Source organism: Fopius arisanus, unplaced genomic scaffold (genome assembly GCF_000806365.1).
Source record: "Fopius arisanus strain USDA-PBARC FA_bdor unplaced genomic scaffold, ASM80636v1 scaffold00001, whole genome shotgun sequence".
Lineage (NCBI taxonomy): Eukaryota > Metazoa > Arthropoda > Insecta > Hymenoptera > Braconidae > Fopius > Fopius arisanus.
The window spans coordinates 4,559,203-4,581,612 of NW_011887740.1; the positions used below are offsets into that span (position 1 = coordinate 4,559,203).

The following is a 22,410-nucleotide window of genomic DNA, read 5'->3' on the forward strand; positions in this document are numbered from 1 at the left end:
TAATTCGAGATTAGAAAATGGGAAAAAATTGTAGGAAAAAAGGTGCGCCCTAAATTCCGAATTGATCTAACAGAACTGACAGTCAAAATCTACCTGAACCGTTTCTCTTCTAGAGTTCTTGAGGAACGCTCGACACTATCAGCGAGATATGCAATATAAAGTGAAGAAAATGAATAATGACTCTGAAGAAAAATCCTAGGATGTCCAGACATCGTCTCCTTCGAGTTTGCATTGCGAACTCGAAGAACCCCAAGTACATCAAACTAATAGGGGTAGGCTAGCAGAGGAGGGGAGTTTTCCCTTTCCATCTAAACCGAAAAATGGGGGCGAGACAATTCAATGTGGTTCTTACTCTGAATCATTCTCTCATCGGCAAAAGAAGTCTCGAAACGTTAAAGTTTCGACCTAATAAAAAATTCTAGAGAAAAAAAAATGGACAATTCCTCGCATGCAACAGAAATTCAAAAAACATCCCTTTCGAGAAGTTCTCAGAAATTATCAGTGATTATCAGTGGTTATCACTGGATTATCACCAGGACAACTTCTTATTTTCATTTTTTCCCCCTGCGAGGTATTTAAGATTTTAGAATAAATTATTAACGTCAATGGATGGACTGAAACACTGGATTATTGAATGAAAATGAAATACTCAAAGAAAAATGAGAACCACGTTACTTCCCCTTCCTCGCGGATCGCTCGTAACACGGGGTGACTATAAGAGCGTTTTGCCGAGGTGGGGAAGAGATGAGTTGCGTACAAGCTCATACAAAAGTCGTGTGACAAGCCTACCCTCTTCTTCATCGTCTCCGTCGCTCATGTTACGTTTTATATCTCGACAAGTACAATCATATAAAAAAGTTTCTCGCGCCAAAAACAAACACACGTATTGCACGCCTTCACTAGAAATTTGGATGTCTACATGTGTTTCTCTTCGAAATGTCAAATATTCACACTTGTCAACAGAAAAGATTGAGAATTGGGTGGAAGAAAAAAAAATTTCAATTTCTCATCGTCTTCACTTGAGTCATGCACTCTACCCCTCTCGTCCCCCCTCCCCCCTTCCCAGCGCTCTTTTCGGGTTATCCTCATTGGTCATTTGGAACGAGAACGAAAGACTGAAGTCGTCCAGGTTATCAGTGAGAGGACTGCTTGACCAGGATGCAAGAGCAATAAATAAGTGGTGCTACCACTAAACTTCAACTGATACCGGTGAACACTTGGAAAATGTTTTATGCATCGTTGAAATATTTTCAGTGTCTTCTCAGTATTGAATAACATGCAGAGATAAATACTTTTCTAATTCCAAGAGCTCAAGACGAATACACATTTTGGAATTTCAATATGTGAATTGTGATGTAAAGTAATTTTTCGGGAATACCAGTTTTGTCAATGGCATTCCACTCGATAAAAGCGATTCTGAGAATAATTTCGTTATGTACTGAATACCTAATCTAATTCCAGGATATTTTCACGGATTTTTGGGATTATGATATTCCCAGAGTTGTTGAAAAAATTGTACCTCCAGTGTATCTTGTTCGTATGTTGGAATATTGAAAAAGATGGATTTTTGAATTTCGAAGGGGAAATGTGAGAATCCATCAGCTTCAGAGACAGTTAAAAAAATAGTTCGACTTACCCTTGATCCATTCTATCAACAGGTCCTCCAGGTCCCATCATGGGGTGTCCGGGGCCCATGGGTCCACTCATGGGATGACCTCCTCCTCCTCCAAAGGGGCTTCCTGGGGGTATTCCGTACTGTGGGCCACCGAAGGGTTGGCCAGGCGAAGGAAAATGAGGATTTCCAGCTCCAGGTGGTACGAAAGGTGGCCCTGAAGAGCCGGGTCTTCCAACAAATTGTGGAGGACCACTGGAGGGCGATCCAAAGGGACTTGGTCCTGGCCCGTTGTATGGGGGACCAGTATTGTTGGGTGGCGGTGGAAAACCACTTTGATTTTGGGGTGGACCAGGCCCAGGGGTGGATGAACCACTTGGTGCAGGTGATGCTGTGTACTGGGGTGTTGCTGAACCAGGTGGTGGTCCCTGATAAGGTGGTGCACTTGCAGGACTTCCTGCACCACCTGGAAATGGTGAGGGTCCTTGGAAGCCTCCAGCATTGCTTGGAGGACCCCCAGCACTGTTATAAGGGCCACCACCTTGGCCAACGGAATTTGGCGTGAATGGAGATGCCTCCGAGCCTGGTGGTGGACCCTTCCATGAGGCCGGTGTTCCTGGATCCTCCAGTGTGGTTGTAGCTGCCAATGGAGTGTTCAAGCGGCTACAGCCTTTGAACAACAAAATGGAAAAGAAAATATCAGTTTTAGTTTTGTCGTTGTCACAGCTTTTGCAACATTATGATCAATTGATTAATTATAATTGCAATTCTCTTCAAATCCCTCGGATTGATTCTATGGTGAACACAGGGGAGGTTATAATTTTGTTTTTAGTAAACACAAACTTCTGATACATATGACGACTGAATATACATCTCATGAAAACATAAATAATTTAAAGTATATCACAATCAATGAAAATTACCATTATTAGTTCCATTGGCCTTCATGGTTTTTTTTCACAAAAATCCTCACTCCACCTCACCCATCGCGCAGCCCCAAAAAAACCAATCACTCATAAATTTCACCTTTTTCTAAAACTTGCACTGATGAAATGTGGCAAAAAAAAAATGACAAAAAAAAAGAACTGAAAAAAAATCACTGCAACGCGCAAATAAAAAATCAATCGAAACTCCAGACACAAAATTCGATTTTTCAACTCGTAGAAATTTTTTTTTTCTCGTAATCACTCTAAGATGCCACCACTCAGGTTATGTACCGGCGACCTAACCTAGAAAAGTCCCTGTAAACGCGTTAACGCGAGTCCCACGATTACACTATATTATCTCGTATACTTTTCAACTTTTTATTACACTTCTCATCCCAGCGAATAATCTTACTCCACCAGTAATGGATTTCCTCATTTTTTCTTCATTCTCGTATCACAAAAACTCACAATTTTGGTCGTCAACAACTTGGAATAAATTGTGTACCCCAATGCCGGCATTTTTACCGATTATTTCAACGGTGTAACAGCATTGATGAACTTCAATCACTGTTTTCACCTCGGTTTTTAGTCCAGAAGCACACACACCCCCATTCCATTTATTTTTGCATCGGATTGGACCATGGAAAGTAAAACAATTTTTTTTTTCCACCTTTTTCACGATATCACACAAACACCACAAATGATCAGCTTCACAGTGTGAGACAGAGATGGAGTATTACTGCTGGAGTCAACTCACTACTTTTTTCAGGTGCGTCCAGGGGCCCTCAGTACCCCAACACTTATTTTCCATCAAAATAACAATTTTCCAATTTTCAAACATATCTATTCTATTTTCTATTATCTCCGATACTGGCTTTTTTCCTCTGTCCATTCCACTCCACCCCATTCTCGCAGGAATATTTTTTGCCATTCCATAAACATCCATTCTCCCTTTTCAAATACCGAAACACCCGCGAATATACGAAGATCATCGAGAAACGTAATTTTTTCGGTTTAATCATTTGTTATCTCACATGATCTCTAGTTTAGGTATCGATCTCGTTTATTTCCATTATTAAATTCCGGACGATCGGGTGTCACCTCTGACAGCCTTGACCCAATGCCACTCCACATTCCGATCGGTTTTCCATAATTTTAGAAAAAAGAAGCCTTTGAAAAATCACCTCGTCTGCATTCACGAGTGCAGATCAAAGTTCCAAGTTTTATGACACGCCGATGCCTGTTGCACGGTGATGGAGTTGTCTCGACTCTCGACGAAATTCCTCACGATTTCCAAAACCAAAGGGTCAAACCTTGAACCCTTGAGACAGATGTCCCCTTCCAAGACCTGACGCTCCAACTTTTTATTCATCCCCACGAAACCAGTGGTTTTAATTTCCATTCCGCTTTGTAGTAATGCATATATCCTTTTCTAATGGGCATCGTGGAAATGTAGAAAATAGGGGAAATGTGGAAAATGCAGGATGAATATACTGGTGGAACGTGACTTGTGGGAATCCGTAATTCGCCCCAGTGATATCTGAAAATTCAATTTTTTTTCTTGATGTTCTGGTTAATGAACGGTTTATTTAAGAACCGTGACATGATGCACTCACGTGATGATTCCATTGAGAGTTGTCAGCTATGTACGGCCCTGTCAAAGTCTCTGCCGTGTGTATAAAACGTCAGAGAGACGCCGCAGGAATAAAGAGGTATTTTCGGTGAAGAGAGGAAGGGGACGAGAGAGAAGGATAGAGGTGGCACCCCTAGTTGCGTCTGTGTGCGTCAGTTACGCTTTCACCGTCACTGTTGCATGAGCTCTGTTTTTTTTTTCCTCACTTTTTCTCCTCCAGTTTGGGGGGAAAAAAATGAAAATGCTGAAAACGGGACACAGTGCGCCGTCTCGTGGTTGTAGAGGAGGTTGAATTTTTGCGAGAGATGGTAAAAAAGAATGGAAATAAGGAGTCGTATGAGACCGCGACAATTTTTTTTTTTTTTTCGTCCCGAGCATTTGGAATGAAGACGCATTCATATACATTTCGTTGGGGTGCGTTTCGTTGATCTCTCTTTCTCTCTTTCGCTCTCTCTCTCTTTTTTTTTCAATGCAATGGCAGGGGTGCCTTAGCGTGGCTAGAGGTCCCAGCGGTTGACAGTAGTGTCACCCTAAAAATCAATAAGGTTCAGCCACGGCCCTTTTTCAACCCCACTCTTTTTCATTACCCTGGAGGAGAGGGTGAAAATCTTCCCTCTCACTTTGGGGGGATTATGAGATGAGTTTATACGGCGGGTTCTCTCCTTGTGGAAGCCAAGGGGGTTTATGATTTATTGAATCATAATGTGATTGGAGGGAGATGGGAAAAATAAATCGGTGAAAATTATTCTCAAGAGACAAATATCAGGAGTGAAAGGGGATTGAGTAACAGGTCGGTTTATTTTTGGCATTTTTTTTTTGTCATTTATTTTTTTTTTTGAAAAATGTTTGTCAATCTGGGAGAGAGCGAAATATTTTTCGAGACCTCTTTTCTTGAGTACAATGATAGATGGAAAAATGGTCTTTACGCTTATTTGGCTGTCGGAGAAATTTGTTTGATGGGGAAATAGAATTTTTGTTTTTTTTTTTTTTGGTATCGAAATCAATGGGATGAATCAATTGAGTCGGTGTAATACGCATCGGCAGCATAGGTCAACGAAAATAGCGCAAATTGATTTGTGAGGAAGGAAAACGATGCAAAACTGCAGGATACTCACCTCGCAAGTTATTGGACCGGTTTAACAGGTTTTGAATGGTCGTTGCAACGATTTTGAATTTCGCGGCACATTTTAACGTTAAAATAGATAAAAATAAGAATAACACTTGCCATTCAATGAACAACTTTTATTCATTTATGTACTTTTCCAAGTTTACTTGTGTAATTTTCTCACGTGGTTTTCGAATTTTTGATAAGAGTATCCTAAAACGACCATATTCACTAATATGTCTAAGATCCATGAACATTTTGGGAGCGCGCGTCGATCATCATCAATTTCCTCATGCTTTCTATTAATATAAAAATTAAACTCCATAGAAAACATTATAAATCACAAAAGAAAAATATTTTCAATGGCTACTGGTAAAACAATTATCCACTTATACCGAAATGTGAGGGACATGTGGACGGTTCCTTTATCGATAATTCTCTACAATAATTTCTACGATCCAAAGACGCGCGCCTCCATGATTCATACAGTCTGTACACTTTTCTTTACCCTAGTTTAAACTTTGTATTCGTTTATTATCCAAATACAGAGTTGCATTTGTTTCCCTTCTAACTAATCCATATATATATTGTTTGGATGACCATATATACAGTATATACATTATTTTTTCATCGCATTGCGTTGTCTTGCAAACTTACAAGTGTTTTTCTTTTTAATAGAACACAAAATCACTCGAACACGTTCTCTCACATGTGAACGCTGCTCAATCAAATATACAAAATACTTTTGCTGTATTATTTGAACTCCTCGAAGGCTCATTTTAATTGGAATCAATGTCGATTCCCATGGTTCAACGAAAGAAATTCGTGCGTTCTGAAAATTCTACTCTTCATATGCGCCAGTAGAGAGATGAAATTGAGAATAAAAAATGAATTCACTGAGGAGTTGAATAAAAAATCACTTCTGTTCTTGAATTGTCAATATTTATCAATCTTTGAATCCTTCACTCTTCTATAACAAAATCAAATTTTTTCATACAGATATTTCGATGTGCTCTATTAGTGTAGTCACAGATGCACAATCATTTCGTCTTTTCGTACCGGTTATTATTTAAAAGTTATTATCTTTTATTCAACTTTTTTCATACCACTCGCCTACAGTTTTATTTACATCTTTTGGTACGTAAACATCCACTCGGATTTGTTTTATACGTTAAAAAAAAAACACGCAAACAGAATATCTTTCAATAATAGCAACAACAAAAGAAAAAATATCGTTTGAAAGAAAAGAGAGGAGAGGAAAATATGCGGAGTGAGGAGAACACTGCGAATACACATCTCCTTAAATCACCAATCACAGGCTCGCATAAGAGGGCAAGGACAAAAATCATTAATTTTCTCTATAAAAATCAACAGCACGTACTGCATATTTTGGATTTAATGTAGCCATTTCTTTGAATCTTCACTTGTTTGATTATTTTTTATTTTCCTTTCATTTAAACTGGCAATTAAATGTGCGGTATTCGTTAATAGCGCAAAAAAATATTTTTCCCCTGCCTTGAATAATTCAACGAGAGTGAAAATCAACAGAGACAACGGCCAATTAAAAGAAGAAAAATTTATAAAAATAATGCGTATACCGGGTGAAATAGAACAGTAGAAAATTGACTGTTGAAAAAACTAACGCAACGAAGTGGAATCTCATGATGCTTATCTTTGAATATGGAAAATTATTTCCATTCCACAATCTCCCAGAACTCCTTAGAGAATCCAAGAGTGATGATTGCACATAAAACACTTCTCTGTCGAGATTCTATCCCCTTAATTGGCTTATTTGGAAGTGGGAATGGTGGGCTGACCCATAGGTGGCACCCTGGCTTGTCCTCCAAGTAATTCCTTATAATAAGCGTTGAACTCAGGTGATAAATAGGGACTAGCTGGTGACATAGGTGGTGGAAAGAGTCCACTGCAAATGGCTGAATAATAGACAGGATCAAGCATACCCATACCCCCTGGAAGATACTTTCCAGCATTTGGCAGTTGATTGACGTATCCCGAGTTATGTGGAACGCTTGGAACAAAACCAGATGATATATTGGGCATGCTGTGTCGTCGATCCTGTCTCTGAGCTGTTTGAGCATTTTCAATGCTCATGTGTTGATCCCTAGTCTCACTCTTTCTCTTTTCAACACCATGTTGATGAGGATTGATACCCCTAACTGGATAAGCAGCTAGATGATTGAGATTTGGAATATTGGGTATTACCTGTTGACCAGTTGGCTTTCTCGAGGAGTACGGGGAGAGGCTCTCCACTGGTCTCACTGACAATTTACCATTCTGCATTCTCATTCTCTGACTCTGCACATTCATGTTAACACTATTTATCGATGAAATGGAATTACCATTTCTCACAGGACTAGGTAGTTGGGCTTGTGGCTTGGCTTTTGGATTTACCAGGGTTATCTCAAGATTATTAGAAGCCATAGTGCGACTATCAAGCATTGGATAGTTGAAGGGACTCTTCCTCGAAGACTCTTGAATTTTATCCTTAATCGTCACAGGCTTCATCTCTATACTCATTGAATTTGGCCTCGGCACCACTGGTACCCGAACAATCTCTAAATTTGGCCTAGCGAATGATTGACTCTTGTCCAATTGTTTAGCTGTCAAATCCAAAACACCACCTCCGTGATTTATCGTTGCACAAGGAGGCTGAACTTGCTGCACAACTGCTTGCTGATACTTTTGATGAGCCAATATGTCCTTTGGATTACCATAAACCATTCGCTCGGTGTGACCGAAGATTGACTTTGACTGTGTCACCTTTGGTGGTAAAATTCTCTCTCCAGAGTTGTTGTACCTACCTGGAGATATTGGTGATGTTGGTACTGAGCCAGCATTTGTGTAGAGCTGAAGAAGATTTGAATTGTTTGATGCTCCAATGTTGATGACTCTGTTGCTGCTGTTGTTATTGACAGTCGAGTTACAATTATTGTTGTGAGCTTTCGATGAACGAATTTGAGTCTCAATGTCTCCAGGTGATGGCAACATGTGTCCAATATCAGGTGTCACTGTAACGGATATCAACTTTGGTACATTGGTGCTGGTTGGAATAGTTGGAGATGAGCATGAGATATCGTCGTCTCGTTTTGGAGTGATAGGCACTGTCACTGGTGTTATCGTTGCTTGAATAACACTTGGCCTCGAGTCCAACTCCACAGCTGTCACTTCGAGTCCACCCTCCCTCAAAATCTCAAGTTTCCTTTTTTTGAACGATGGGATAATAATTTTATCACGACTCGAGTCACTCTCCAATTCCAAATCAATGACTTCAGGTGAATTTGGAGGATTGATTCTCTCTGTTGTGATAAACTGAGCTTTCTCACCGAAGAGAGGAATGTTCTCTTTACCCTGAGCCAGCAGAGTCGTTTGTTTAGGATTTTGGCTCTCCAATTTCAATTCTTTAAAATCCCTCTCTGGTGGAGGTGTGAGAGTCACTACAGCACTTGGATTCTGGGTGATTTGGTGAGGTGGAGCTGGTGGTGTTGGTGGTGACTGCTGATTATTAACGAGAGGACTATTCAATTGTCTTTCTAAAACACTTTGACTGTCAGTTGGTGTTGTTGATGGAGTTATACTAGTCGATGAGGTATTTGAGGCATTCGATGAGGGAGGAGGTGTTGGAGGATTCGACGATGGCATCGACGTTGGCATCGACGAAATAATAGTGTTTAGAGATTTTAGGCGTTCTGGTTTCACTCGAACACTACGTAGGGAAGAAGTCTTAACCTCAGTCTTTGGTTTGTCAACATCTGGCAGATGTGACATTGTTGAGAAGAGCTTTTGCATTGGAGGAGTCGGTGAAGGGGTTGGAGGTGGAGAAGGTGTGGGTTCGGATTTTATAAGAATAGGTTCATCAGATGTGGATTTCGTTCTTCTCCCTGCTGGTCGAACTTTCGTTTCTGAACCCTTCTGATGTCTCTCGTATGGTAGAAGTAGTCTGAAAAATAAAAGCAAATCATCCCCATCATAAATAACACAGCTCCTCCATTTATTTAAAAAAAATTCATTAAATACTCTAATTACCTTTCATAATGTCGACGTGTTATTGTAGCTGCACTTGTCGATCCAGTGTGACCACCCATATCATCGTAAATAGATTTCCACAGACGACCAGCACTCACTGAATCGTATCCACCCAGTTTCTGGACTTTTGTGTAAAATACATACAAATCAACTGTAAATGAAATATTCCATCAGTTGATTCATCTAAATAAATTCAATTTAATTTTTTTTATTCTGTTCTCTTGATTTATTTACTCACTCTGTCTGTATCCAAGCAATGGCATTTTTGTAACTGGTGTTCCACGTGAGCTCATGAAGTTCTGTACATCAGCGAGAAATTTTTTCTCCTCAACACTGGCTTTCCTTTCGCTTCGCCGAACAACATTCGACGGCCCTTTAACCGTTGAGTTTGAGTTTGACGTTGAACTTCGCGAAGTCGAAGCAACTGAAGCCTCACTTTCATTACTTGATTCCCCTGGTGAGGCACTACGCTTTTTACGCTTCCTTCTGGGTCTACCTTTCAATTTGGGCGCTGTTAACGATAAAAAAAAATTATAATTATCTTAATACAAAAACTTGAAGGTATTTTTAATATTAAACTCATTGCAGAAGAAGATATCGGTGATTTTATGTCGAGGTGAGAATGGAAATAAAAAAAAGCACTGACATGGATGCTACGGATTAAAAATTGCTGAAGTGTGTGGAAAATTACGCTGAACTCGATTAAACTTCCAGTTTCCTGGGAATTTGAGTACAAGTTATTATTCAATATTTCAAGATCAAAACATTGGGAATTGAGATAAAATTTTTTAGTATCGTAACTTCTATGCGTTTCCTTGGTTTTCCTCCCTCGCTCTGTGAGCGACACCGGTATCAAATCAAAACAACGGAACACGTGGCGACAAAGGAAAAATTCAAGGACAATTCCAGGAAGTGTTTACACTGCGAAAATTCGATAAAACGTAATGCCGATGATTACGATGATTAAGAGTTAAAATATAAATAATACAATTGAAACGAACCCAGAATATTCAGATAGACGACTTGATTGTTCCGTATCTTCATAACAATAGCCATGATGATTGTGTGAATGATTTTTTTCGTACGAAAAAAGATGAAAAAAAAAAAACAAAACACTTGAGAACTTCTGGTAGTATATCACCGTTTTAACTACACTTTTATAATATTTTTTTGTTCACCGCAATATAGTTGTCAGCGATAAAAGTAATTGTTTCTGAGATATGAAAAATAGGAAACACGTGATTACAAATGTACGACGAAACCGACTGCCGGGTGACGAATGAGTGCCCCAGCCTTGCCGGTTTGTGCAAGTGTAAGTGATGGTTTAGGGTATGTGAGGGAATATATATATTTGCCAAAGTACATGCCGTCACTCATTGTCACCAGGAATTTTGAATTGTTTCGGGGTTATGGCCTCTAGGTAATGAATTTAATCAACGATATTGTTGTGTCTAGGCAATAATCAACGATATCAAACAACACATTTTTTTTTCTGATTCTCGGAATGCAGTGTGTCGGTACATTATCGACTGTTCTTCACTGCACCGAGTGTGGACTCGACTTTTTTTTTTTTTTTAAAGTGAGAGGGTGGGGCAGATTGGGAGATATCTGTTTTACAACAGTCTTTAGTACGGCAGGAGGTGGCAATTACTTCTAGAAATTACTGAATGCATCCAGCATGTGTGTAATGGGAATTAATTTATGTTATAATTTTTTAATTCCCTTACAATGTAGAGGTCTTGACTCTTTTGGATATTTATAGAAATCTCTTGGACTACTTCAAAAATTAAAATGCATTCTATGATTTCTGGTTACATAATTGTTTGCTCTGAGATTTTCTGAAAGCCTTGGCAGACGTGGAATTTTGATAATATTGACACTAAAAAAAAATGGGGAACTGAGAATTATATTTTTTTTTTTCTTCACAGGAAATTCGAATATTGAATCGAATATTGCAGAACAATTTGTATGCAATTGTAATAATGGAAATTGTTTTCTAATTTTAATTGAATATTTTTCTCTTAGAGTGTTGTATTTTAGAATGATAAAATCACCTAAATGATTGCATAGTAACTCATGCGTCTCCAGATCCGGATAATCAAAAGTATCTCTGCAGAAGAGAACTCTGGTACCAGGTAATGCAGTGAAACCACCTAGAGCAGCAGCAATGGATGAGCAGAGCCATGCAGGTTCAGCACCCTCGAGTCTTCTCAAAAGTGCCCGATACCTGCAGTACCTAGGATACGACAGGACAACAACTCTTGTTTGTACCATCTCATCACTCCTCTTCCCATTATTTCCACTGCTCTCCATATCCTTCTGCTGTTTTTCCACATCGGAAAAATCGATGCCAGGATCTGTGAGGACTTGGGGCTGCTGTTGAAATTTTTCATCGATATTTTCACCGGATCCACCAGGACTCGAAAAACATACCTCCCGACCCCATGACCACTCCAAAGACGGTGCCAACCATGTCACAAGGTCATGAACACGAACAACTACTTTTTCTGATATTGTCAGAACTTCGTCCTGGAACAAATAACAATTGATTAATTAACAATTGTCTCTCACCAATCATTTGGAACTAAAAAATACGAGGGAATTCATGGAACTTAAGAGAACTTCATATCTCATAAAATTTCCGAGGGACAGTTTTATTTTTATTACTGGATTTTTTAATATTTATTTAACTTTTCACGTGGCAACTGAATTCCAGTCGGTAATGCTGGAATTTATCGACATTTTCCTGAGACTCCACCCACTCAATTTTATTGCCAAAGTTATCACGAAATTCCTATATGAATTATACATTTATAACTGATTATCAATTCTCGCGGGGTATTTTCAATTTAAAATCGAGGAAGTTTATGGTTTAATTATACTAAGATTGTGGATTTATTTTGACGAGGATGTGTTCTAATCAGAGTAGGCGAGTCAGTTTGAGATAATTCTCAGCTCTCCCCCTCTATTTTCTCACTTCCACCCATTTAAGTGCCTCAAGGACAAATGGATTTTTTAATTTTGTAAAATTCCTATTGCCAATCGCCTCCGATATTTACTGATACCTATTTCAAAAGAGGAAATTCTCGGTAAACCGAATGCGATGCTCTTGCATAAATAGGAGTTATTAAATGAACCATTCATTTTATGGGCATGTGTAAGAGCTAGTTGAAAGATACATACACACTGAATAATTGAAACTAAAGTGAGAATATATTGGTGGTGGTTGGTTGCTATGGCAATTTCACCAATGGTACTTCCGAACTCATCGATAAGCTATCAATTCTCTAATATATATATCCATATACAGCGCTCGTTCGTTAAATATTTTTCAACTAGTATCACCACTGGATACCGCAAATTATTCCACTCGCAGGTGTCATAAAGCCAAGCCAACAGAAAAAAATTGACAAACCGATCAATTCCTCTAGATCTCCCTCGATTTTTCGATTATCACAAAAATTTCGCGATCCAATTGGATCCCAAGATATTCATTGAAAGCTGATTAATAATCAAAATCAATTTGAATTTTATTTCAGCAACTGAAATATTTCAATATTCAATACATAAAATTAATGAATTTATTTTCTTTAATAAATAATCGGTAGTATATATGCAGATTATAAATAGATTAGTAATTCGATTTTTTCGTTCTTATCAGTAGATTCTGATGTGATTTAGTATAGAAAAGTGATAGAGAATTTATTGAATATTTATTGAAAATTTTTCTGGAATATGGAATGATGATTATTAATAAAATACAATGGAATGCGATGAATGCCTCGGGTATATGATGTGTATATACAGGGGTTTGGAACATTGCCATCAAACGATATCGTGCCGGATTACATAGGAGTAAAAAGGGGGTGTTGAAACACCAAATGGAGGAAGGGGGAGGCATCGTTTTTATATAATCGATGAAGTTACGATGAAATCATTTCCTACAACATCACATCTTCCATTTCGTGTTTTCAATTTACCAACGTCTCGAAAATTCAAATTTCAATCCAAAACTATTACGTAATTGCTTCAACTCAAACGAAATGAATTAACAGTCTCTTATAATTGAGGTCACATAAGCAATGTCAGTTCTAGGAAAATTGATGCACGTATAGCTGTTCTATCAATTAAAATTCTTCATCTAGTCCTTTATTTTTCGAACAAGAATAAATAAAAATAGCAAGAATTTTATTCCCACGATAACAATTTACTATTTTGTAGGATAAAAAAAATGATGATTTCAGGTGAAAGTATGCGATGGGTTAATGTCAATTACGGGGGATTAATTGAACATGAATATTCCGAAAATACCGACGATTATCAAGACAATACGTCTGCTGTATCTATTTCAATGCAATCGAATGATGTGGTTCATTAATGGTATTCAATTATTGCTATTTCGATTACGTAACTTGGTAATTCTTCAGGATTGGAAAACAAATGGCTGAGGAAAAAACCTGTGATACATAAACGCTGTCTAATGGGAAGTCTCTATTAGTAATTTGCATTGCAAGGTAAATGAGAAATCTGTGTACAACTAATCGCAAAGTTTCCTCGTAAAATTTGTTTACAGAGTATGTCCACAGTAATACACTTATTCGACACCAATGCCGTCATCCTGTACAGCAGTGGTACAAGTGTTTTTATTGTGTATTTATTTCAATGAAACCCCTCGAGAAGATGATAAAGTACATCTCCTTAATGAAATACAATAGAAACATTAAAAAATAAAAATGAAATGAAAAAGGATTGCGAAGGAATAAAAAATGACAGATTGGAAGAAAAAGAAAAAAAAATGGAAAATTGATAATTAAGTCGTGTAAATGAAATCTATCGATGTGGAGATAGACTAAAGATAAAGAACAAACTTCCCTGAGTTGTTCCGAAAATATTTTCATAACGCTCGTTCAGGCTGGCATTGGTGATATTAATTATCGTCGACAAATTATCGCATGCACCGTTGCTTTTGACGGATAACGATTCTCGGTTGATAGCATTCCAATGGGAGATCTCTGCTCTCTTTTGTACATCAGGAGAGGGGATTTGACAAAATGGAGGGGATGCACATTGTGTTTAATGCGCACACTCAATATACCCAGTGATTCTGGCCTGCCTCGAAATCAATTCCAAAAATTCGGTGCCCGTCGTTGCCAATGGCTTTGGGCAAACGACCGCTTCTATTAGTTCAGGCCCCTCGATTTTACTCCATAGCAACTACAAGTATTTTATTGCCACTGCGATAGCCATTGAAATGGGCAATCCAATTTTTTTTTCACATTCTTTCGTCGTTTCCTTGGAATTTTATGAATTTTATTATATATTTCCAAAAAAAATATTATAGATTTTTATATATTTCCAAAAAAAATATTATAGATTTTTATATATTTCCAAAAAAAATATTATAGATTTTCCAATAGATATTGCAAAAATTATCCATGCCATCTCATGTCCCAATTATTATTTTTGTTATTATTTTTTTTATTTTTATTGTTGCTGTGTTAACAACTCAATTTTTAGTATAAAACGTAGATTAACACAAGGGAATTTTTTTTTAGGTCAGTTTTTAGCTGATATCTCAGAACTGAGGATAGATAGCAATTTTTTTGTGGATACATTTTTTGTAGAGAAAGATGAGAGCTACGGAAATTGTTATTATGAAAATATCACTATCTCCTTTCAATTCCAAGATATTTGATAAAAACTGGCCTAGAAAAAAATCACTCATTCCAGTTTACGATTCTTCGCGAGAGAAATTGTTTGAGGGAGACATACATAAGCACGACCTATGTATTCAACTCAATTTACTATAGACACAAGTTTATATATTAATTATAAATTTATCTAAAATAATCTAAAATCTAAAATTATCTCAAAAAAAGAGTGCATTGAAGAAGTTTAGATAAAAATTCTGTTGAAAATTTTTGTTGTTCCATTGATAAATATAATGAAGTTAATTGAAAATAGGTGGACAATTATTTACATCTTCATTAATATTTATTGACGGAGAGAGAAAATACGCAAATACTATATGCTAAGTGCGACAAATAGAATAAATATTCTCTTGCATTCATATCTCCTATCACTGGGATATCAGACGTGCACGATTTTCCAAATCGTACGAATATTATACTGCATCAGTTAAACTTCTCACTGAAATATCTAGAATAATGAGGTAAAATGAATTATTCAAACTAGTCGTCGCTTTATCCGAAATAAAATGATTTAGATTGACGAAGAGAAATGATAGGAGCATATGATTACGTGCGTGAATTTGGGGGATGGGAGGGAAAAAAAATAATTATATAGTACAGGGCAAACAGACTTGTATTTTAGTTACTATAGTAACAGGAAAACCGGTGAAATATTGTCCAAGTGGAGGGGCGGTGGAGAGACCATGAAGAGAAATTCAGAGAGGGGAATAGACTGAAGAGGTGGGGAAACACCGAGAATATTTATGAAACCACGGGGTATGTTACCCTTTTTTCCTCCACAATTTATACAAAAACTTTGCTTCTAAAAATTATTTTTGTTCGACGTGAGTTTCACAAATAAAACCCTAGCTTTAAAATAGCTTACCTTAACTAATCGTATGAATATTTTTATGGATTCTTTTATTTCATATTCACGATATCCTGACATTTTTTCGTTCATTGTTTATTTAGTTCAATTGTCGGAAAAATTGGAAATTCTGCGCACGTGTTTCGTTGAAATTAAATTATAGATTATTGTCCGGAAAATTTAGACAATCGGAATGAAACATTTCCACGGTTTATTTGTTTCATTGATAAATGGATTTATATTTTTTATTTCCACGGTATTTATTTTTAAATGGAATAAATATTTTAGTTCTTCCCGAAAATCGATTGAAATTCAAATGGATTTCATCAAAGGCGATTTGATTCTGCCATTTTTTTCTGCCATTTTTTTCTGCGATTTTTTCGAAATGAAATTATCCGGCGGGATGTTGATGAGGTTTTGCTAATTCACGTGATAATTTTTCATGAAAGATTTCCCATTGCTCATCCAACTACGGATGGACACTCACATACTTTCTCATGCATATATTTTTTTAATGCGGAGGAATGACGATGATGACTGTTCAAATTCTCCAAAAGCGAGGAGTACGATGGATACGAGTCAGTAAATGAGTTTACAAGTAAATATGTAATCATCCCGGAAATGAGGGAATAAAATGATCACGTAGAGAGCAAGACATGTTATTCTTCATGGAGGAATGTTTTGTAAAAATATTCAAGAGATATTTGTCGTTATTCCGTCAAAACGAACTATTGAATTTGTTTTCAATAAAAAATTCATTTTCTCAGATGAATTGTTAATAATAATTTTCATATTTTCCGACTTCTTCAATAATAAATCAGGACTAATATTGTATATAATAATAATAATAGATAATATATAAAAATTTTAAATTAAATATTATAAATATGAAAAAATGATAAATGAAATTCGAATCACTAATCATGCGATTTGGAGTCTGAAAAATGTAATTTGCAAAAATCTCCCTGAGGATGAGGAAGGGAGGAAGGGAGGAAGGGGCTCGACAGGAAAGACAAACCAGGGGATGAGAAAGATTGAAAAAAACGAGAAAAAGAGAAAAAAAAATGAAGGAGCCCTGGGACGAGGCAACGACCGGATACACTCAGGTCTCTTGCTTTATTCCATCTCTTCCACTCTTATCTCCCTTTCTGGCACTCTGCATTTCTTCCTCTCTCTTTAGTGAGTATGTCCATGCGTGTGCATAAATGCCGGAGGTCGACGGATGAGACATGAGAAAATGAGGTGAACACTCATGAGGTATTATTTTAAATCTCTTGTCACCGGGGAAAATAACTCACCTCCAAATTATCAATGAAAATATCATTAACATTCCCCCAAATATCTATATTTTCATCCACTTGTGATGTTCGCTTTTATTATCTATCCCTGAGAATAAAAATATCCCTCAGGGGAATTAAATAAAAAATCGCGGGATACAGATAAAAGATGACGATTTAAAGATTTTATTTATTGCCGATATCTTCTCATTTTTCATCTTCTCTCTATAAATTTCTGGAAAACCGTGAATCTCATTCCCGTGAAAAATATATCGTTTTATCGTTTTATCATTATTCAATGAGTCATAAATTTTCATAGTCATCCGTTTATTTTTATAAATTATCGATAACGTTTTGGAAATTGTTGCAAAAGTTTACCGAGCACGTAGAAATCTCAATCAGCACGTGAATAACAATAAAAATTAGATACGGTGTATTTTTTTGTGTCATTATTATCAACATTTTATCAGAAATTTGTAAAAAAAATTTGAAACACAATTTCTCAATGATAAATATTTCCATTGGGTCATGCCTTTCAATTATTTATATTTATATATTCAAGGCTATGATACAAACGTGAATAAACGTTGGGATAATTTAAACTGTTTAGATAAAAAGAATTGAAGAATTTAAGTGGTCAATTCAGTGGTTTCTCCCTTGGTTGCTGCATTTTCCGTAAAACCAAGAGAAATATAGATTTTTCGACAAGTAAAAAATGTGACAATTGTAAATCTAATTAAAACCGAGGGCAACGAGGCGCACCATCATTGCAACCTGCATACAGTATTTTCATTTAATTTTGAGCAGTCGTTCTCAACTCCACGAAAAAATAAAAATGAAGAATTAAAAAATTACCCCCATCAGCGATAATGCTGATACTAATTGATAATTATCTCTATTAATCTACTAATGCTGTTGCAGGATTACGATAAAATTTCCACGGAATTCGATAATTATCGCGGATTTTCTCTCAGCGCGCATTATCAGACGGTGAATGCGGTAATAAATAAAGACATGAGTTATTTTTCATTCTCTCGTCTATCCAGCTTTTTCATAAAATAGTCGGGTGAGTTATCGGAACAGATTTTTATTTGTCGTAATGTTGTTTGTCACCTCGGATGGAATCTATGGTGAACAAAGAATTCAATATTTCCGGGGCCCCGATGTGTCCCACCGCAGACCGTGCAAAGTCTCTCTTAACCCGTTTGCCTTCAAAAACTTGCCTGACTGTTTTGTCGTTTTTTATTCTCACGAATCATTGGGCTTCGCAACAATTTCCGTTAAGGGGCACTATATCAGGGAAAAACGAGGAATTTAGAATCCATCAGCACAAGATTCTCTAAATTAAGACAATATTCGATTAATTAAAACTCCATTTATTTATGTTTGTTGTCCTCTTACGTTAAAGAGTTATTTATTTTTTAGTAATTGAGAAAAGAAAAATGGCAATTGAAAAAAATGAATAACCCATTGATTTTTTTAATATAAGGAGAAACCGATATGGTGGTATTATGATAATAACTTTTCGAACTCGGCAGGATTGCCTTATCTCCTCGACTTGGTCTGTGAAATATAATTTATAATGTCATATCTTCCACGATGAAGCACATTTCAGGTATTAAAATTTCAGTAACGCATGCCACAGTAAAAATTCAAATTTGAATATCCATCCCATCATCTGGTTATAATATTTTCCAATGCTCTCTTGAAATTCGATAAAGCCAAATAATTTCAGTTATAAATTACAGGAAGAAGAAATACCATAAACTGACTTTCTCGTCCCCTTCTCCAACATCTCAACCACTCATTCTAGATTCTTTAATTTAATTTTCTCTCCTCTCCACAGTCACCCGAAAAAATAACCGAGTCATTTATTTTATGTACAAAATGAAAGTGAATAATTATCTGGCAGGTTTGGAGAATTGAAATTATATTGAGTTTAATTCGGACTGGATGAGCGGAAAATATTTCAATTTCAGTGATAAAAAATCTACGATCCGTTACTCGAATGCCAAGTATTATTTCTAGACCACAGTTCAGCCCAATGGGATAAAATGCATTCCTCTTATACTCCAACCCATCTTCATTATTTTATTTTTCATCATTTCTATTTATACATAACATTGCGCAGTGATATTCAAACAGCCATCGACATTATTAATAATAAATTTAATAATAAAATGCAAAATAAAATTTAACTGAAAAAACGACAAGCATAATAATAAAAGAAACTAAATGATATTTAAACCATAAAAAATATTAAATTTGAATTCTCGCAGAAAAACTAAAGTGACAATAAAATAAAAAATGTCAACCATTTATTTTAAAGTATTTTAGTTAATTATTGATATTGATATTTTTTATCTTGATATCATTGTTCTATCGATAGATATTGATAGATATTTGAGAATTATTGACAATTTTCATGGACCAATTTCCTGTCACTCATCAGTTTGGAAATTCTATTGAGTTTGTGGATAGAATTCGATAAATTTTCGTATCACTTTATTTCTTTTTCCGTCTTTCGCTGGACTGGATTTAATCCAGTAAATACTGACAAAATAGAATGATATTTACTCGAAAATTGGTACGTATATCCATACGAAATGGCACGAGAGATACGAAATGCGAGGATCGATACGAGGCCATATCCGGACAGCATATCGCCCTCCTCTCATCGCGCAAAGTGAGTTCACTCCCATTCCCCATCGTCCTATCAGGTCTTCTCTATTATGAATATCTTCAAACCCGAAATCGATCAGCCAATAATTAATTCGTTTGTTCACCCCTGATGGTTATTTATCTCCCCGGATTCCCCCTTGAATATTTATTAAATAAGTGGTTCTATAATTTCTCTTTGTACCTTTACTTTTACCTCACTTCGATTGAGAAAAAAAATTTTTTTATCAAGTGCACTAATAGAAAATGGAGAAAAGAAAATCCATCTCGAAATATCTCGAAATATCTCGAAATATCTCGAAAAGTTTCGAAATATTTTTAAAATTCAGGCAATCACCAAAATTTGGCAAACAAATTGCTGTTTTAATGAGGAAAATATGGAGATGATGAATTAATTTACAATTTACTTTCTTTCTTTATATAAAAAGGTGAAAGGAAATCGATATAATTTTTTATAGACTTTGTTCTCTCTTTAATCGTTATAATGGAATGTCATTCATTTTAATTTTGAGGCATGATATCGAAGGTGCGAAAATACAGAATGGAAACATAAGAGGATTATTATGTAATAAATAAGGAATTGAGTTTGAATTAGGTAAATACAGGTAAATACATTCAACGACATTGTGGAGAAATGTTGATTGAATTTTCCGGGGGACTTTTTGGTTCGAGGGGAAAATTCCGTGGAGTTTCTTCATTCCTACAAGAATTTCCTGACATGGAGAGAAAAATGCGGTGAGTCTAATGAGTGTAATTTTCACTAGACTTATGATAGCTTTTTCTAGAATGTGGAGGTAAAAATCCCGTCAAAGCCAATACGCTCGAGATTACTAAACGGCAGGATAAATTTCACCATAAGTTTTTCACCGCGTGAAAATTCAAGTGAATTTCCGAGTTATCGCTGTAAAAAGAAATTCTCTATATTCCCGGACAAATTGCCTCAAATTTCCTGGGAATTTTTTCCGAATTCCTAGCACTCACCAATAATTTATCTTCACTCATTTATTTTATTTTCGTCTCGAGGAATAATTTCATTGCAAATTCCATTTTCCCCCAGTACTTGTCCACAAATTTCCACAGCTCCACGAAAAACCGTGAAAATTAATTAATTAACTCATACAATTATTATCAACGCAATACCTCAAGTCATTACTTCACAGTATTACTTCCTACAATTACACGATATGTAAGAGTTAGTGAACGACGTCACGCAGAAGAGTCATGACACAACGATTTAATCCGAAAACTATTAATTTTATCAAAACGGGAAATACTCCGCCATCACGGGGTTATCAAAATGTACGACGCTAGAAAATAATAGCGAGAAATAGTTGTTTTAGGGAAGAATAGGTGCCAACGAGAAACGAAGGAATGATAATAGAAAAAAAAAGGGGAAAAAGGAGAAAAAATAGTGAAAAATAATATGAGAAAAAGGGGGAGGAAGAGAGGAAAAGAACGCACAACTTTTTTCCTATTATTGGGAAATCCTCGCCTTCAAAATGACGGAATATGTTTTGTCTCCAATTTAGCAAGGAGATCATCGAAGAGGTGGACAACGATTTTTCCACTCGAGTGCCAAGGACGACCCATAGGCGTCAGTACCAGTGGCTCAATTTTGCTTAATCTTTTTGGCGAATTTTTATCATGATTACTCAAAAATAAAATCACGTGCAGTATTAACCAGACAATTACCATGACCAAATAAGTTACGAGGAAAAAAACGTCATCCCCGTGGCTATCGTTCCTGATTCACCGGATATTGATAAAAAAAAATTGATTTCCACCCGGAATTCCGGAGAAGTAGAATATCTCAATATGCGAAAGTGGAAACTTCCCGGACGAGTCTCTGCCCTCCAAAGTAACGAATTCATTTAGAAATATCTCGAGGTGATACCCACGCCATTGGATTTAAAGCGTCAAGCTAGATACCCACAGGCATTGGCGTACTGAACCTAATCATAGGTATTTCATAAAATAATTCATTGAATTGCAATTAGAATCGGTTAATATCAATTTTTCCTCGTCATTACAGCAGCACGAGCGATGAAACCGTCTCATCTCACTCAAGAATAATTTCAATCTAACAGTCTCTCAACAGCATCAGCGATTAGAAAGCCAATCGTCCATCTGACTCACCGATCAATTAAAAATACTCCATGATGATTGAATTGACAAGTCCTATCCTTTCAACTTGAAGGACGATTATCGATGAAATATCATGGAATATATGAGATTGAGATAACTTTTTACCCACATATCTCCCTTCTCGAGATTCATCTGATTGTGTACCATGTTTTTCACCATTGGATTATGAAGTTGGATGCATCTGTAAACCCGTATAATGTGCAGAGGGGGAGAGATTAAAGTCAGAGTGACTATACGAGTGATTCTAGGTAGTGGGGATGAAAACCGGTCAATGTGGGGTGTGAGAATTTTCGTCGAGGGTCACCATCCGGAAGTTACCCTCCATTTTTTTTAAATCGCTATTCGAATATCAATGAATTCCATGACTTGACAAAACAATTTTTTCAAATCCTTTAAATATCTTCAAAATTTATTATGAGAATTTGGAATGA

At 36.4% G+C, this 22,410-nt stretch overlaps 2 protein-coding genes across 3 annotated transcripts in view; both read right to left on the minus strand.

The window, feature by feature from the left end:
• The window catches only part of Chi (LIM domain-binding protein 2 Chi), a 38,226-nt gene extending 34,939 nt beyond the window's left edge, over nt 1-3,287 (minus strand). Inside the window, exons 1-2 of one of the 2 annotated variants that reach the window (XM_011300614.1) lie at nt 2,536-3,287; nt 1,637-2,282 (exon numbers count right to left, since the gene is read on the minus strand). In XM_011300614.1, the coding sequence (XP_011298916.1) occupies nt 1,637-2,282; nt 2,536-2,560 (671 nt within the window). In that variant the 5' untranslated portion in view covers nt 2,561-3,287. The remainder of the gene's footprint in view (nt 1-1,636; nt 2,283-2,535) is intronic. The other variant, XM_011300606.1, reaches the window with a different exon arrangement.
• A 2,111-nt stretch (nt 3,288-5,398) lies between these two features.
• The window catches only part of LOC105264047 (AT-rich interactive domain-containing protein 5B), a 31,356-nt gene continuing 14,344 nt past the window's right edge, over nt 5,399-22,410 (minus strand). Inside the window, exons 3-6 of the mRNA XM_011300625.1 lie at nt 11,375-11,849; nt 9,559-9,831; nt 9,321-9,471; nt 5,399-9,234 (exon numbers count right to left, since the gene is read on the minus strand). Coding sequence (XP_011298927.1) covers nt 7,065-9,234; nt 9,321-9,471; nt 9,559-9,831; nt 11,375-11,849 — 3,069 coding nt within the window. The 3' untranslated portion in view covers nt 5,399-7,064. The remainder of the gene's footprint in view (nt 9,235-9,320; nt 9,472-9,558; nt 9,832-11,374; nt 11,850-22,410) is intronic.